The sequence below is a fragment of the Centroberyx affinis genome, unplaced genomic scaffold, assembly GCF_046629955.1.
Source record: "Centroberyx affinis isolate AG114_WGS23_722 - 3 ecotype Tasmania unplaced genomic scaffold, CSIRO-AGI_Caff_v1 ptg003015l_1, whole genome shotgun sequence".
Taxonomy (NCBI): Eukaryota; Metazoa; Chordata; class Actinopteri; order Beryciformes; family Berycidae; genus Centroberyx; species Centroberyx affinis.
This window is the reverse complement of record NW_027281113.1, coordinates 252,941-269,632: the sequence shown is the minus strand read 5'-3', so window position 1 is coordinate 269,632 and position 16,692 is coordinate 252,941. Positions and strand designations below refer to the sequence as shown.

At 42.8% G+C, this 16,692-nt stretch overlaps 1 protein-coding gene across 1 annotated transcript in view; it reads right to left on the bottom strand.

Moving 5' to 3' along the window:
• The window catches only part of ccdc88ab (coiled-coil domain containing 88Ab), an 81,038-nt gene that overhangs the window by 50,827 nt on the left and 13,519 nt on the right, over positions 1-16,692 (bottom strand). Inside the window, exon 3 of the mRNA XM_071537304.1 lies at positions 16,014-16,122. Coding sequence (XP_071393405.1) covers positions 16,014-16,122 — 109 coding nt within the window. The remainder of the gene's footprint in view (positions 1-16,013; positions 16,123-16,692) is intronic.

Here is a 16,692-nt window from a genome sequence, read left to right as displayed (position 1 = left end):
TAGATAGGTCCTGTAAATAGACTCAACCTAACACACACTGCCTGTCCTACCAGTATAGCAATGAAACAATTCTACATGAATGCTAAAAGCAGGACGGATAACAACAAAAGTGGTGACGGTAACAATGATACTGATAATAATGATGATGATGGATGATGACGTTGACAACGATGATGACTAATATCATGCTGTTGTAGTCAGAGATGACTGGACAACTTCATGCTTTAAGCCTAAAGACAGACTGGCCCAGCATTCCTCAGATAGAGTCATCAGTCTGACCTCGACAGCCCCCTTTGGTGTCTCTCAGTGAGACTTTTGGAGAGCCTGACAGCCAATTCACCATGTACAATTGATGTCAGCAGTGTTCGTGCTCTGGGCAGACCCAGACAATCAACACAGGTTTTTTGTTTTTTTTGTTTGTTTTTTTTACATTTCTCACAGTTATAGGGCTAAGAAACCCAAATCTGCTCCATGAGAGAAAATTCAATGGAGAGTTACCCTATTATCTAAAGTTTTGCGACTTCTTTGTTTTCCCATGAATCAATATTCAGACAGGAGGAGGTATGTGCATATTGGATTGATTTCCTTGGTTGTTTATTACAATACTACTACTAATTGGGACTTAACTTGGGAATTAGCTCTCAACATTACACCTTTTGTGTGCTGTTGAAAAGTATTATGCACAGACTCAATGCAAGTTTTGCACATAAGATACAATGAAAAGACAAGAAAGGCTGGGGCAGAATAGGACCAAATTCAAGCATTTAGCAGTCTTGAGCAAACTGCTAGTTGTGCTTTTGCCTTTATTGAAAACGCAGAGTCGGAACTCAGGAGAGAACTCAGCTGGGTCTCTGGGTTGTTAAAAACACACACACACACACACACACACACACACACACACACACACAGTTTCTCCCCTCCCCCAACAAACACCTGTCCCACTTCTAACCATGGCTCCCCATCAACACACACACAAAGACACACACACCTGTCCCCTTCACTGGCAGCATGCGTTTGCTGTGCAAGCAGCACGTTTCAGGCTGTGCTTTATTTCAGCCCGTCTGTATGTCAGCCCCTTCTCATACCACCCAAACATAATGACCACTCAATTTATCAGTACAGACTGACACTGTTATGGACTCAACTATTGACATTTCAGTGTACGCCACCGCAGAAAAAAAACATTCAGGTGTAGCCTCAGGGCAAATCTCACTTTTTACATGAACAGACCAATACTCCGGCACTGTTGTTCCATCTCCAAAACGAATCGTTTGGAAAATTGATTTTTGCTCTTTTGTGGTGAGAGTTTGCATGGAATGAGCTGGCACTCAGGCGGTTCAGTCATGGGTTTAGTGTCACACTATGCACATTCAGTGTTACTTCTCCTTCCTTCCTTTCCCTGCTTTAGGAGCATTTGAGTTCCTCTTGCTAGTCTGTTATTTGCTCTTTTTTTCCTGTGAACGGTGTTAGCTTGGCGCTCTCTGAGAAGCTCTGGCCTCATCATGAGATTGATATATTTGAAAAAAAAAAAGGGAAAAACACTGACTATCTAGGCGCTATTGAGGTGAAGAAGAAAAGGACTAAGGAGCGTTCAATATGCCCAAAATGTTGGCTTATATAATTTTCCTGTCGCCATGCTAATAAAGTCTTTTTAAATTATTGGACAATCCTTAACCCTCATCTTCACTTCAAGAGTGCCTAGAACGTCAGTCAAGTCCTCTTCTCAGACTTCTTTTTTCTACTCATTCTGATGTAGCCTATTTGTTCTCTCTTGTTTTTAATCTGTATTCATGTCCTTGGTTGCACAAGCGCTATGTGACAAACCTTTTAAGTGTTTTGTTTGATTTGACTTTACAGCAGTTAAAAGAAAACAGACCGTAGCTGCTACTGCAAGATGAATGCAGAATAGATGCTGGATAAGCATGTTGTAGCCTCATCGTTCTTTGGATTTGCAGAATATAGCTTTGTCACAGCTTTATCTTTCCCACCCACTGAGCACAGAGGGGTGTTCAGTACAATGTTTCTGAAGGAAAAATGAAATCACCAGTTATAAACTAGAGGGCATTCTGGCTGCTTAAATAGCTGAAGACACAAGGAGAGAGCTTAAACAAAGAAGGTTATTAATGAGACCATGCAAAGCAAGGGCAGCAAACATGTACATTCAGCCAATTTATACTGCACCATGCTGATGAACATATAGTCCTAATACAGTGCTTTAAATGTTGCTAGTCAGCTGCATAACAGACTGCAAATATGAAGGGTGTGCGGTGCGCTTTGAGGATTAGCTGCATGCTAATAACAAAGCTAAAGTACAGTAGACCAACATGTCACTCAGATTAGCTCGCGAAGGCTTAGCTCTCATACATAAAACATGATGGACACTGCAGGAGAGAGGGAGCAGCTACCACACTGAGTATGTCATGGTGATGTGCTATGAACACTGAGGCACACACACACACATACACAGTGTGTATGTGTGTGACAATAGTGACAATAGAAATGGCCTTGACTCAGTCACTATGTCACTCTCCAAAATACACTGTCTAATAAAGTACAACTCACAAAAATTTTGAATGGCAAGTCATTAAAAATGTGACAAAACAGAGAAGCCAAAATTCAAAGAGAGTGGGGCAGTGAGCGGGGGGAGAGAGGGAGAGAAAATGGGGAGGTGGAGGGCAAGAAGAAGGGTAGAAGGATCAACTAAGAGAGAGAAAGAAAAGGAGAAATGGAGGGGGAAGGGGAAGATTGAGAGAAAGAAAGAGAGATGCTGCTTTGATTCCATCACTTCACACTCCGGGCACGCAGGGCTGAGCCGCCTCCTCCTCCTCTCTCTCCTCTTTCTCCTCTACTCCCTGTCTTTCCCTCTCCCCATCCCCCCATCCTCCCCCTATATTGCTGTATTATTGATTCGAGCAGAATTCGCAGCTCCTCAGTACTGGTTCATCTTCCACTCCACAGAGACAGTTAGACAGACTGATAGAATGAGATTCCTGTTAAAGGAGAGCTTGTCAAACACAAATGGAATTTACTCAGTATCAACTCCCCACTCACAAATATTTACCTGTACTTTGTCTGAGTGCATATTGTTATGTTAAGAGATACAGTATTCTGTGCACGTGCTTCTGTGTATATATGAGTGTGAGTAGAGCAATAAAAACTAGTAGCTATTTGTTTAGACAGACCTTGATACTTTAGCAAACATTTTGATCTGCCTCATCTTGCTTGTGATATATAGGCTTTTCCTGCAAGTTGATCTCTTCCATTCGCGATTCAAACCTTAGCCAAAGATCTATTATTGTGTATTCCATTCTTAAGAAGTGAAAATTATATGAGGCCAATATTTCCCAGCTCTGCATCTTGTTCTATATTGTCTTAAGAGCTAACAGTGGGTTGAATGGAGGTCTGCTGACAGTAGAGACGGCTGACATGTAATATTCTACTGTGCTGATAGAGTCAGGAGCCTGGTAGACTCACTGTAGAGCTGTTTTGCTAGCATTTGCTTGATGTTGACACACACAAACGAACATACACACACACTCTTCCTCATGCTTGCCTATTGCCGCAGCCTCAATACACGGCAAGGGCCCTGTTAAGGAAAAGAGTATGTGTGTGTGTGCTTACAGTATGTGTGTATGTATTTAGTGTGTGAGTGTGTGTGTGTGAGAGTAAATGGGTGTTGGTGGAAAGGTTATAAGGCTGCTGTGTTATGGTCTCACAGGAGGCCTGTCTGTCAAAGCAGCCTCCCCAATACACACACACACACACACACACACACACACACACCTCCCTACCACTCTTTCCCCCCTTCCCACCCAAGCACAAGTTCCGCTGCCGGCAGAGCTTTAACAGGGGGCTAATTGTACTGCAACTGTGTGTGTGTGTGTGTGCGTGTGTGCGTGTGTGTGTGTGTGTGTGTGAGAGAGTGTGTCTGTCTGTGTGTGTGCGTGCGAGCATGCTGCCTGAACCCTGAAAGCCTGAATCACACCCATTCTGCAGACATGGATTGAGTTACCATAGAAACGAGGAGATGGGTTTATTCTCCCCATCCTGGTGAATCTGACACACATACAAGCGCAAACGCGCGCACACACACGCACACACACACACACACACACAAACCCTCTCCTGGGTATGGCACTGCGGACTTCTCTCCTGCTGAAAAACTGTGCCGATATTATGAACTTGAAACGATTAGAGAAGAGGAGAGGCGACTCCTACTTCCACTAACAATAGAAAGGAGCATGCTTCCTCTTTCTCTCCATCACATCTAACACACACACACACTCCACCATCGACACACAGACCACTTAACACCTTTCATCACAACATCCACATGGCGCTGAATCGATGCAAATAAAGCTTTCCTATTGTTCAGCTGTATAAAAGACACCTATGAACACAAAAGGAGCCTGTACACTGCAGTTCAATGAGTGAAGCAACATCCAATAGTTTCATATTGACAAAGGGCTCTTCTCTGTCTGTATGTTACACTATTTTCTATAGCTCACATGCAGGGACTGGCATTTTAACAAGCAAACGATCCAAAGAGCTATTGTCCGTGGATGCTAGCTGGTGAAGCTGCTATATATTGTTTCCGTTTCCTCGCAAAAGGATGTACAGAACAATTTGAATAAATGCTTTTTCATCGGTGCTGCCAAATGGGGCTTGAATCACCAGGGCCGACTCAAAATGTTCATCAATCTAGACTTAAAGTACTATTTGTATTTTTTTAATCAAGAGCATCCAATCATCTGTGCAAACAAGAAAAAGTGGTTCTAATGATGATGTGGAAGCTCTGAAGAAAGTCACGAATGAGTAAGTCCTGGCAAAGTCTGTGAAAAAAAAGTGTTTGATCCACTGATGGAAACCAGGTAATTCGAACACATTAAATGGTGATTCATCTTTTTTGCTTTGTCTATAATGACTTATCAGTGCTTGTGTAAGTCCATTATAAATTAGCCAGCCGACACTTAAAATCAGACAATTTACTTCGGATTAATTGTCCACATAGATCTACAGAATGAAAGCTTTTAAAACCCAGGTACCTCTCCTCTGTCACCTCAGCACATATTAAGCACTTTAATCTTTGAAACCGGAGAAATGACAGTAGCCTTCAGCAAGTTGTTCTATTATCACATAACTCCTTTTATGTTCAAATTTGAAAAGAATAAAAGTTAATCCCTTCCACCAATGAAATAAAGCTTATGTGCCTGGTGAACTAATTTGGTCTGACCTAATGGGCTTTAAAAAAAAAACACTCAACAGTTGCTCTTGGCCAAACAGTAAAACTCCACTGAAAAGAACAGCAGCAGCATCACCAGCCGCGGCCTACTGTTGGCCAGATGGACAGATCACCTCTTACATGAGGAGGTGGAGAGAACAAGCCATTAGCGCCCTTTTTCTTTTGTTCTCCACTGTTATCTATCAGCTAGAGTGCTTTTACAACAGAGCCCCGGGGCTGGAGGGGTGGAGGGGTCGATCCTGCCGCTCTTCGCCAAGATAGAGGCAGGTGGGCTGGGGCAGCCTGGCTCCTATAGCCCCCCCCTCCCCCCATTTCTTCCATCGCCCCAGGCCCCTGCTTCGCACTGGCTGGAAAAGTTATTCTCCTGATAGGTACACACAATCACACAAACACACACACACACACACACACACACACACACACACATCTCGTTCTATGTCGTTTATGGCCCTTTCTGTTGATTGTTCTCTCCAACACTAATCCATGGTTAACAATTCAATTTCATTAGTTTAATTTCTTCATAAGACTAAACTAGCCGGCACAGAGGTTCTGACAATTTTTTTGTTTTTAAGCTATGGGGGTTTGAAGTAAATGTTGTTGTTGTCCAACATCTGTCACCTATTTTGGTCCCAGTATTGGTTCTAGAGGAGGATGCGGTACTAAAACCCTGAATATTTGGATGTTATTATGACAAGGGGTCATTCTAACATTGGCCCTCCTTTCTTAAAATGTTTGGGGGGGTTATTTTCTTATTTTTTTGTAATGTTTTCTTTTTCTATAGTGGGGGTGCCACTGCTAAATGAATACAGGGTAAAAACCGTAAAACCACTCTAAACTTTGGAAAGCAGCATGTTGGTTTGGATTTCTTACCGTAGAGCAGTGAAGCCTGCAGACAAAACCCAGCTGCTCTAGTTCAGCAGTGGACTGGAAAAACAGAATCCAGCTCCTAGCTTCCTCTTCATACAACAACTCTGCCAGCAGCGCCCTAAAAATAGCTCCCCATTTAGCATATGGGAACCTACTGTATGCCACAACTGTATATGTAATTCCTCTTCACACACTCCATCTCACTAAGCGCACGCAGGCACACGCACACACACAAAGTACGTGCAAATGCACACATACAGACATACTCAGTTATTTTGGTTAGCCGAGGTTCATTTCCCACTCTGGGCTGTGATTATATGATGTGATTGGTGTGTGGTTCTGGGTGTAAACTGAACGCCACTCAACGTGAAGATCTTGAAAGCTTTAAAGTGAGTGTGTGTAAATGTCTGTGTACAAATATGTATCTGAGAGAGCGCACATTTGAGTGTGGCTGTTTGTTTACAGGAAGAGCCCAATTAGCAAGCCAGCAGCCTTAAATGACACTTGGATGGTACTTGCTATAATATTCCCCAAAACACGGCTAAAAATGACCTAGTTATGACTCGTCTCCCATCTGAGCTCAGACCAAGCTAGGATGTGTGACTAGATTCATAATGAATCATGTAAATGATAAAAACATGATTCAGGGCGTAAATCATAGTCTGAAAGCAGGAAGGTCTGGTCTGCCGGCCTACATGGGAGGTCATGTTTCTGTTCTTCTGCCAAATCAATTTAACCCGACTGAAATGATTCAGCTAAAACTGTGTGGTCTCCTCCCATAAGTAAAAGGAAGATAGTGTTACCGTTTTTCATAAGGCTGAACCAAACTGTACTGAACTCTTGCAAGCTTATTCGAGTCAGCCTGTGGTTTTGGTGCCTCTTGGTTTCAAAGAGGAATGACAACATCAATTACTTTTTAGCAGGGCTGCACAATTATGGCTAAAATGATAATCCTGATTATTTTGATTATGATTATTCGTCACAATTTCTAGTCTTGATCATTGGAGGAAGAAAATTCTATCACTACAGTTTTTGCATCTTCAATATTTTCAACTACAGCAGACTTTCTAAATGAAATGAAATGTTTCAATATTGCAAATATGCTAAACCGCAACATACGATTATACATGATTAATTGTGACTGTTTGGTATAGACAAAAAAAGTTAACAGTTAACATGTGAAACATCATATTGCCTCCTGGCCTCTGCAGCATAGACTGTAAGCAACTAAGCAAAAAACTGAGACACAGAGACCAAAACTAGTCCCTTAATATCCGACAACGCAGGGGGAAATCCCAGTGCAAACGAGACAGATGGACGGACAGACAGACAGACGCACGCTTCTCCATAACGTAGGCCTGATAAAACTCATTAAAAACTGTGCACTTACACAGCAGATTACCCCTGCTCTAGTCATCATCCTATCAGAACACGTTCAGCTTGTTGAAGCAACAGATACCCACCAATGATAGGGAAAAATCAGCAGGGCTAGAGTTAGTGGATTATTAGTGACAGAATGATTTTAATCGGACATTTCAACGTCCGGTCGAGCCTTCTGACCAGGCCCGGACAATGCATCTGAAAACCGGACAGTCCGGTCGAAAACCGGGCATCTGGCAAACCTACTTGATAACGTTTGCTAGCTCTGTAGCTAACGTTTGGTTTGCTAGCTAAACTAAAACGGATGATGTGCAGGGTACGTTAACGTTTATGATAAATGTTTAAATGTTTTATATAGACTGCCGTGTCGGTCCTTAAGGTGCTTCGCCAAGTTTGACGTGTAACCCCCATTCGTCGGCACCACTCTGTAGCATTGGTTGCTGACTGAGGCAACAACCCAGCTGACTGCGACTGAGAGGAGGGGCTGTGGACAGTGGTGCAGGGTGTGTGTGTGTGTGTGTGTGTGTGTGCAGGTGTGTGTGTGTGTGTGTGTGTGTGTGTGTGTGTGTGTGTGTGTGGCTAGTGGAGGCAGAGAAATAATATGTTTGATTTTTCATTAAGAGAAAGCACTGCTGGTATCGATACTGTTGCAAATGAGTATTGTATCCATTTCAAGTTTTTAGTATCGATACTTATCACAGTATCGATACTTTTGACAACCCTATCTTAAGGTGGACGATTCAATATGTTTAAATTCTGGATTTAATTATATTCTCTTATTCAACCACATTATGCAGACCTCTGACTACAAGGGATTGTTTATTAGTTAGCATTGCAACCATGCTAGCTAGCTGCCACGCCATCATCAACAGGATGTTCAGGCTAGCTAGCATGTGAGTTTGCATGACAACACACATTTGTCCTGCAGCTACGAGCATATGCCCTAATAAACTGATTTGCTTATGATTGAGAGGAGCAGCAAGGCAAAGAATCACTGCATGGGGAATTCCAGACATTCAAAAAAAAAAGAAAAATAAAATAAATATGGTGACCAGGGTCTAATTCAAAGCAATAAAAATAACCGCTGGCTTAAGGCAAAAGCTATAATAACAAGGACGGCAAGAACACACAAATGCATTCTTTTATTCCATATTTTCCATGATGGTGTCCAAGTCAAAAACAAAAACAACATCCATCCATAGCAATGTTAGACCCACCAGACTCTGTGTGTGTGTGTGTGTGTGTGTGTGTGTGTGTGTGTGTGTGTGTGTGTGTGTGTGCGTGCGTGCGTGTGTGTGTGTGTGTGTGTGTGTGTGTGCGTGCGTGTGGCCCAACTGCACGCTGGCCCACTAACAGAGCATCTTTGTGAGGGTTTTGGTCAGCAGGGAAAGAAACCAGCCTCTCTTATCCCCCACACCAGGAAACAGCTCGCTAACTGGAATCTTAAAAATGCTTTCTCCTTACCTGAAGAAACTCTTCATAGGAAAGACTAGTTGGAACAAAATAATGAGTATATAAAATTCCCTGTAATTTAGACTACAGCTGGGAAAAAAAAGGCATGCTAATGTCACTATAATGCAAAAAACATGATTTCAAAGCGATGGCAGAAAGAGCAGGGGGGTGAGAGGGCTACAGCAGCTCATAGGTTTAACACTCACATAGAGGATTATTTGGGGTTTTAATGCTAGCAGAGAGGATGTAGATTGAGACAGCGTTCCAACTGACGAACATCTGAAGCCTCCGTTCACCCAAATATCCAAACATCTTACACTGAATGCTCACCAGACAGGAAGGGAAGCTCAAATGTGGGACAAAGGGGGCTAAAAATCTGATGCTACTCGCAAAAATGATCCTGATAAGACTGCAGACCGCTAGGCTCCCTTTGACAGTTCATGAACACAGAGTCACATGTGCCCAGGGGCAGCAAAATATTCTCAGACCAACTGGTCTCCGATCAGCTTGCCATTCAGATCATAACAAACAGAACAGTTGAGGAGACTTATGTATCCTAAGTCAGCCAGTGAGAGCCTCGCTGAGGAGCCTTGAGATGCTTTAAGGCCAGACCAGACCAGAATGAATGGTGGCCTCTGTTCCCCTTTAAACACAGTCAAAACAGAGCGCGCTCCCAGCCTTCACACCACACCCCAAACCAAAGCAGTGGCTATGGAGGGAGAAGACAGAACTCCTCTTCTTTCCAAATTACCAGGACCGGAGCAGAGAGAAATGTTACTTTAACTTACACAACACTGGAATTTGTAATGGTTAGCCTGCATAATGACAAATGAACATTAAATAACATACTGTGAAGAGCAACCAGGACTTCTTAAATCTCACTGATGAGAACTAAAATCTTATTCTCTGTGGAAATGGTTCCACTCCTTCAACAGTTTGAGTGAGTGGCAACAGATGCTCTCTGAGCCCTTTTTCAATAAACCAGGAAAAAAGGGATCCACTTAGCGAGCCTTGAGAGAAGCTAGAAAAACACGAGTGGAGTATTTAGTTGAGCTGGCTGGGTCTCTGTATTACACCCCCCTATGAATGCCAAACCAAGGCCACTAAATTAAAAAGAGGCCCAGCGTATATTTGGACTGACCGACAGAGAAAAGAAACCTTCAGAGGACTCCGCTGTACAGAAATTACTGAGCAACCGGAAAACCTAAATACCCCAGTGAGGAAACACAAATGTGATTATTGCTAGCATACAGATTTATCCTCACTAAACTGGTTTAAACATGCGTCACTGTAATAATCTACAATAATTACTTTATAACCTTGAAAACGTACAGACAAAAAACAGGCACATACAATGAACAAGCATGCAGACGCCAACGCGCACACACACACACACACACACACACACACACAGCTGTTCTTTTTTTGATCCATACACCATATTCTGAAATCAAACAGCAGCAGCAAGTCTGTCTAGACATTGAACTCCTCCTACGCAATCTACTGTACAAGAACAATAACAGAGACCTTGAACACAGACACACACATACGCACACTCACACACACACACACGCACCCACCCACATATGCGTGCACAGTCACACACACTCCTTAAATGCATGCCCAGCCCATGAGAGCTGACATTATGAAATAAGAACCATTATTATAGAAATATCTTGGCTGGGGCCAGTCCATTTTTATTAACTTCTGCACAAAGTCATTCTCCACGTGTTTCTCATGTGTCCACAAACACACACACACACTTGCTACTAGGATTATGGCTAGCACAGAAGCGAAGGGGCAGGAAGGAGGAGTGGAGAAGGAGGGAGGGAGTAACGGAGTGAAGGAAGGGAATGGGGGAGGAGAGGGACAAGGGAAAGTCCCAGGAAAGGTCCACGGCTGTCTGCCTCTCCGTCTGCCCATTGATAGTTCGAAGAGGTTAATGAGTAAGTCTCTCAGCACCAGAAGACGCTTCGCTGACTCAGCAAGAGCATAAATTCAATAAAGTCACTCCTCCCCCTTCCATTCACCTCCATACACTCAGAGCAAAAGATAACGCTTTCGTAGAAAAGACAGCGCTGTACCACTGTATTTCTCTGGGAAACTGCACTAGACATTTACTTTTCTGGTATGAATCCAGCTCATGCTATAATGTTGCATTACTCTCTTGCTTCACTGAAGGAAGATGGATTGACCACTCGCTAGTTTTGTTTTTTTTGCGGGATACAAACTCATTACGACTAGCTGGCATACAATGGTATCGCTACTGAGTATATTGTGGCAGTGGTTTCTAACTGATTCTGATCTTAGTTCACCGGATAAATTAAATTAAAAGGACTCTTAAGTGAGGTCAACTTATTGAATTAGAGGAAGCAACAAACCATGTCCAGCCTATACTAGCTCCAAGTCCTGTTTCAAAGTGCTGAGCTATACAGTTAATTGAAAACCTGCTAAGTCCATTAGCCCAAGACCTGAATGGTTCTGCCTCCATCCATATGGCTCCGGAAATCTGAGAACAATAAGTGACAACCACAGGAAAAAAAAGGGAGACCACCACAAGAACATATATCAAAGCCAATTTGGCTCATTATGCCCCCAATAAGAACCTGGTCCTATTGACTTTGGAGCAGAAATTGTGCGTGGGTAGGTATATGAATGCGTGTGTGTGTGTGTGTGTGCGTGTGTGTGTGCATGCATGACAGAGAAAGACTACACAAATGAAGGCAGGTCTGCTTCATACCACTCATGTTTCAGACTGCTGCAGTGAGCTTAACCAAACTGGACTGAGCTATACAAGCCTGGTTACAAACACTACTGAAATAAACCAAACTTGACTGGGAACTGGTTTCCCATCCACTATAGCTGATCAAAAGACCTGGACTAATTGTAAAACTGAAAAAGTTGATGGCAACAGACATTATGTGGGCCAGTACAGCTAAGGGGAACACTATAGTGGGCCAAAAGGCAATTGGACATGCATACCATGAACTAGATGGCTTATTACCAATATACACAGGCACAGACACACACACACACACACACTGAACCTTACCCGAGGCAGACTAGGATAGGAGGGTGAATGCGATGGTTGTATGTTAACTACTGCATGAACCAACGATTGAAGACATTGGCTTAAAAACTACAAGATTCACAATTCATCCATGCACCTCACCCACCTTCTCTCTCAAAAGAAAAAAGTGCCTTCTTCTTCCCAGTGTGTCAGTCAGTTCCAGACCTTGGTCTATCTCTCCACAGGAGCTTGGAGTCTGTCAGCCATCTATCCGTCTCTGACCTACTGACCAAATGATGAGCTTATAGTCTTCACGATCTGTCTCTCTCTCATTTGCTCTCTCGCTCAGTGGTCTTGACGAACTTCTCATCATTTCTAACAAGTCTTTACTCTCAGCTTTTACTGCTGCAATTATTGTGGCCGCTAATCAACTAAAACTCTCATTACTGATAGTCTATCTCCTATAAGGCAAAACAGAGTGGGAGATTAAAGGGAAAAGGCCCAAAAAATGTTTTATGAAGTTGGAGTTAAGTGCTTTAGTCTGCTGTAAAGAAGTAAGAAGCAGACAATCTCTCAAACCGTGTTAACCATCCATGGAAGTAGCAATTAAGAGGGTCTCAACCTAATAAGTGTCCTCTACTCATGACTTCTTAAGCTGTCAAACCCAAACCCTTTGGCATGTGGTGCTGATGGTCCCTTGCAAACAAGGCAACTCATCTAAGAGCCACACTACGAAAAAGGCTATGGCTTCTGTCTGAAATGTGCACTATTGTCCAGTTTAAATCCCTAAGAGGGCCAGCCCATCTCATTACCAACTAACTGAGTGGTCTTCAGTGGCGGGTTAAGTCCCTGAAAGGCCATCAAGGGGGCAGAGAGACAGACAACGAGGGCAACGGGGGAATCAGGGGGGTCTTGAGCTGCAGGTGGTCTCTGTGTTGCAGAGCCTGCAGACACTGGTGACTGGACAATAGTGTGACCACGAGGTCAAGAGAGCGAGGCAGGGACAGACAGAGAAGATTAACCAAATACCATAGAGGAACAAGAGTTTCATTGTTGGCTTACATTGTCCCCCTGAAGCTAAAACAACTTGCAGTTATAGATACATACGGAGGGATGGGATTAACGCCGCCACACCAAAATGATCACTACATTTCTTGCCCTGCATTTTTTAGTTTGTCAGGGCATTTCAACATTTAGTTTGGTCTTTCACTGGTCTTTCATCATGTTTGCCATGGGAACTTTAACATGTTTTGCTGTCACTGCTGTCAGTTGATTGTGTAATATTAAGAATTGATAACTTTGTAATGCAAAAAAATCAGACATGGGATAAAAGGGGACAGCATTGTCCTGGTTAGTGCAACATTTAGACATTTTCTTTCTCAACTACAAATGGGCCATGGTTGCCTTATGGTGGCAAAACTGAATTTTCTGCCATAGTTGGGAAAAAATACCAGTTCTTTAGCAACCCCCGCTGTGTATTAAACTGACTCTACTAATTAAAAGACAAAACAATGACATTGAATGCATCTTCAATACATTCTAAAGTCTGTTTGACCAGATGTAAAATATTAAACAAGGCCATAAAGGCTACCAAAATTAAATACTAAATGGTGCAGATGGCCCACGCTGGATTCGAACCAGGGGCGCTGCAGGTACGCAGTATATGCCTCCGCCAACTGAGCCACCAAGACGCCCCTAGTTAATGTTCTTAACCCGTCCTGTCATCTCATCATCCACCAACCCTGCTGGTCACTACTTAACCCCCAGTAGCCACTGACCCGCCCATTGACTCTGTGACAGATAATTCTGCTAGCCGTTTTGAGGCGGCCTAGTGGAGCTTTTGAAGGCTTATAACGTTGAAGTTGATACAATAGGCTGATTGTTTAAATAAGATGACCAGGGAGTGATTAATAGGATGTCTTGAGCCAAGATAATGCAGACCTGATGAGGCAGTTAACCAATCAGGCAGACTCTCTGTTCACTTGACTTCTGGGGCATAGCTAAAGATGAAGAAAGAACAAGTCTGGGTTAACAACATTATATAGATTTATAGGACAGACGGGGCATAACAGCCCTACAGCTGCTCAGTGTTATTCCAACAGAATTACAAATCAGTTTATAGCCAATATGCAATTACATCCACAGTGCCAACACATATTATAGTCCTTTAAATTCATCTTTTTCATCCTTTTTCCCCATTTCATGCTTCTACTTATGAATAACTCAATTTAGGTGATAAGTAACTTTCTTAACACAGCCTTGCTTCAAATCGACCCTTAGGGAAGGAAGGGTCACGGTCATAAGTCTGAAGCGTGGGAAAGCTCTGTCTTTGTCAGTACAACCCACTTGGCCATGGTAACACAGTGAGATCCTAACATTCCTAAACTCAATCTACAGCAGGCTGGATCACGCTCACGTCCTTTTCGTCATGAACACAGTCAAGACTCTGTAGCAGCGCTGCAACTTATTGTATTTTCTCTGAATCGTTTTCATTTGCCAAGTACAATGGGCGCACAAGGAATTCAACCTGGTTATTTGATACAAAATACAGTCGCACTATGCAGAACTGACAAGCTAGGTGCAGGACGAAATGTAATAGATGATCATTGCAGATAGTGCAGATAAGACACAGCGTATGACAGCAGACTAAACATGCCAGAAGTAAGCATTCGAAGCCGAAGAATTGTACCATTGTAGCAGCACAGGCCTGGTTGGTTGCAGCAACTATTTCTGTTTTGATCTGTGTTGGAGTCACATTGTTGTGAGGTAGAAAATCAGCAGAAACTGCCAATTATCATGGTTCTTCCTGCACAATATCATCATGTTAATCAGCTGACATTTCAAAACTTACCTGACAATATGGATGAGTGACATGTAAGATAATGCATTGGCTGCAAAATTCATGTTCCCACTGCACACAAACTAGGCTCAAGTCTGCTATCCAGCCCAGTCTAGCCTTGGTTTAGTCCTAGGATTTGCAGGATTCAGAGTCAGAATCTGACTCTCTCATACGTTGTCATCTAGAAGCCGCTCTTTCATCTTCCTTCCATCTCTTACACCCCCCACATCCCCTCCTCTATCTTTCTCTTTTCTTCTGCAACCCATTAGATTAATAGGTCTCAAACATTGCTTGCACCAAAAGGAAATGATTAACTGTGGTGTAAACTGTCACGTGTCAGGGCCTGATGAGCTGATATGGTAGTAGTAAAACACAACACTGCTGTGCTTGAGGTAAGACTTGACTACATCTGACATGGCTTGCTTCTATCATCTTTGCATGGTTTATGAGCAGCCATCCAAGAGAGAGCTGCTAAGTGGTAAAAAAAAAGTTCATTTTGTGAGGAAGAAGTCAGAAAGGAAAATGTATCAATGCCAGACCTTCATCAGCAAAAGCGTGAGAGGCAGAACCACACCAGCGGCTGTATTTCTGTGTGTGTTTCTCATCTCTGATGTCTCTTTATGTTTACTGGGCCCTGTCTGACATCTGGATGGAGGTCATGATACCACATCACACACAATCACACATACACATCTGCAAATACATCTCTGTTTATATTGCCAAGCCTTGTGTGTTTATGTGGTTTATGTGTGTGTGTGTGTGTGTGTGTGTGTGTGTGTGTGTGTGTGTGTGTGTGTGTGTGTGTGTGTGTGTATACATGCAGTTCTGTATGTGTGTGTTTGTGAGTGAAAGCTTGTGTCCCCAGTTAATTGCTGCCTTGACTTATGTTGGAATTTGATTGTATTTTTCCACTGTAACTCCTTTTCCACCGACCTAAGGGGTAAAGCCACTGAATGCAGATATATGGCTTCGCTTAGAGCTACAGGGATGATAGCTTCTGGCCACAGCACACAAGACTTACGATTTTCAGAAGTTGATCATCATAATTTTCTATTACAAGTTGATTCTAAAACTAGCCCTCAACCTTGGCCTCACTATGGACCTTATGTATAACTAGGGTTAGGGTATAACTTTAACCTTTGATATAGCTAATAAAAATCTGATCAATTTTCAAATATATAGTGATGTTTGAAAGCTACGGGGCTCCCACTGCCCACTCTCACCTGATAGTAGGCTTTAATCTGCCTGATGAGAATAGAGAGGTTCTGGATGCGCAGCGTGGGGTCGTTGTTCACTTTCTTGTTGGTCCTCTGCACGGTGGCCTTGGGATTTCTGTTGACAAAGCGACATAATATTATTAATAAAATCAGAACGTGTCAGAACGTGGATGATCTCAATCACAATCTGTGGTAAAGATAAATGTAAATTGATCAAAAAGTAAACCAGTGAACACAAATTCTGTTCAGAGTTTAAAAAACTTTGCCACACATATACAAGATGTAGAGAGACATTAAACATTTCTGGAAGTTGAGTCGTAACATTTATGTTTCTGAGTCTATGTGTGTCACTGGGTTATTTGAAATGAATGCGTGTTTCAGTTGCGTGTTTCACACTATGTTGCTCTGAATGATGGGGTGGGTGCCAGTTTAGCTAAAAGCATTAGCAGCATAGTGACAATGGGCCCTTGTTTAAGTGGGGTCAGTGCCACAACCATGTTAAAGTCACCCAGACCCGCTAGGAGAAATAGACTAGGAAAAAGGCTGCCCCCACTCAATCTGGTGGTAAAGGGATTTCAGAAAAGGCATAATTGTAATGTGCAGAATCCTCAGGCTATAAATAAAAAAATGGCTGTGGTAAATGAGTGAGTTGAAGCAAATTCAAACATCTTTGTAAAGCAGCATT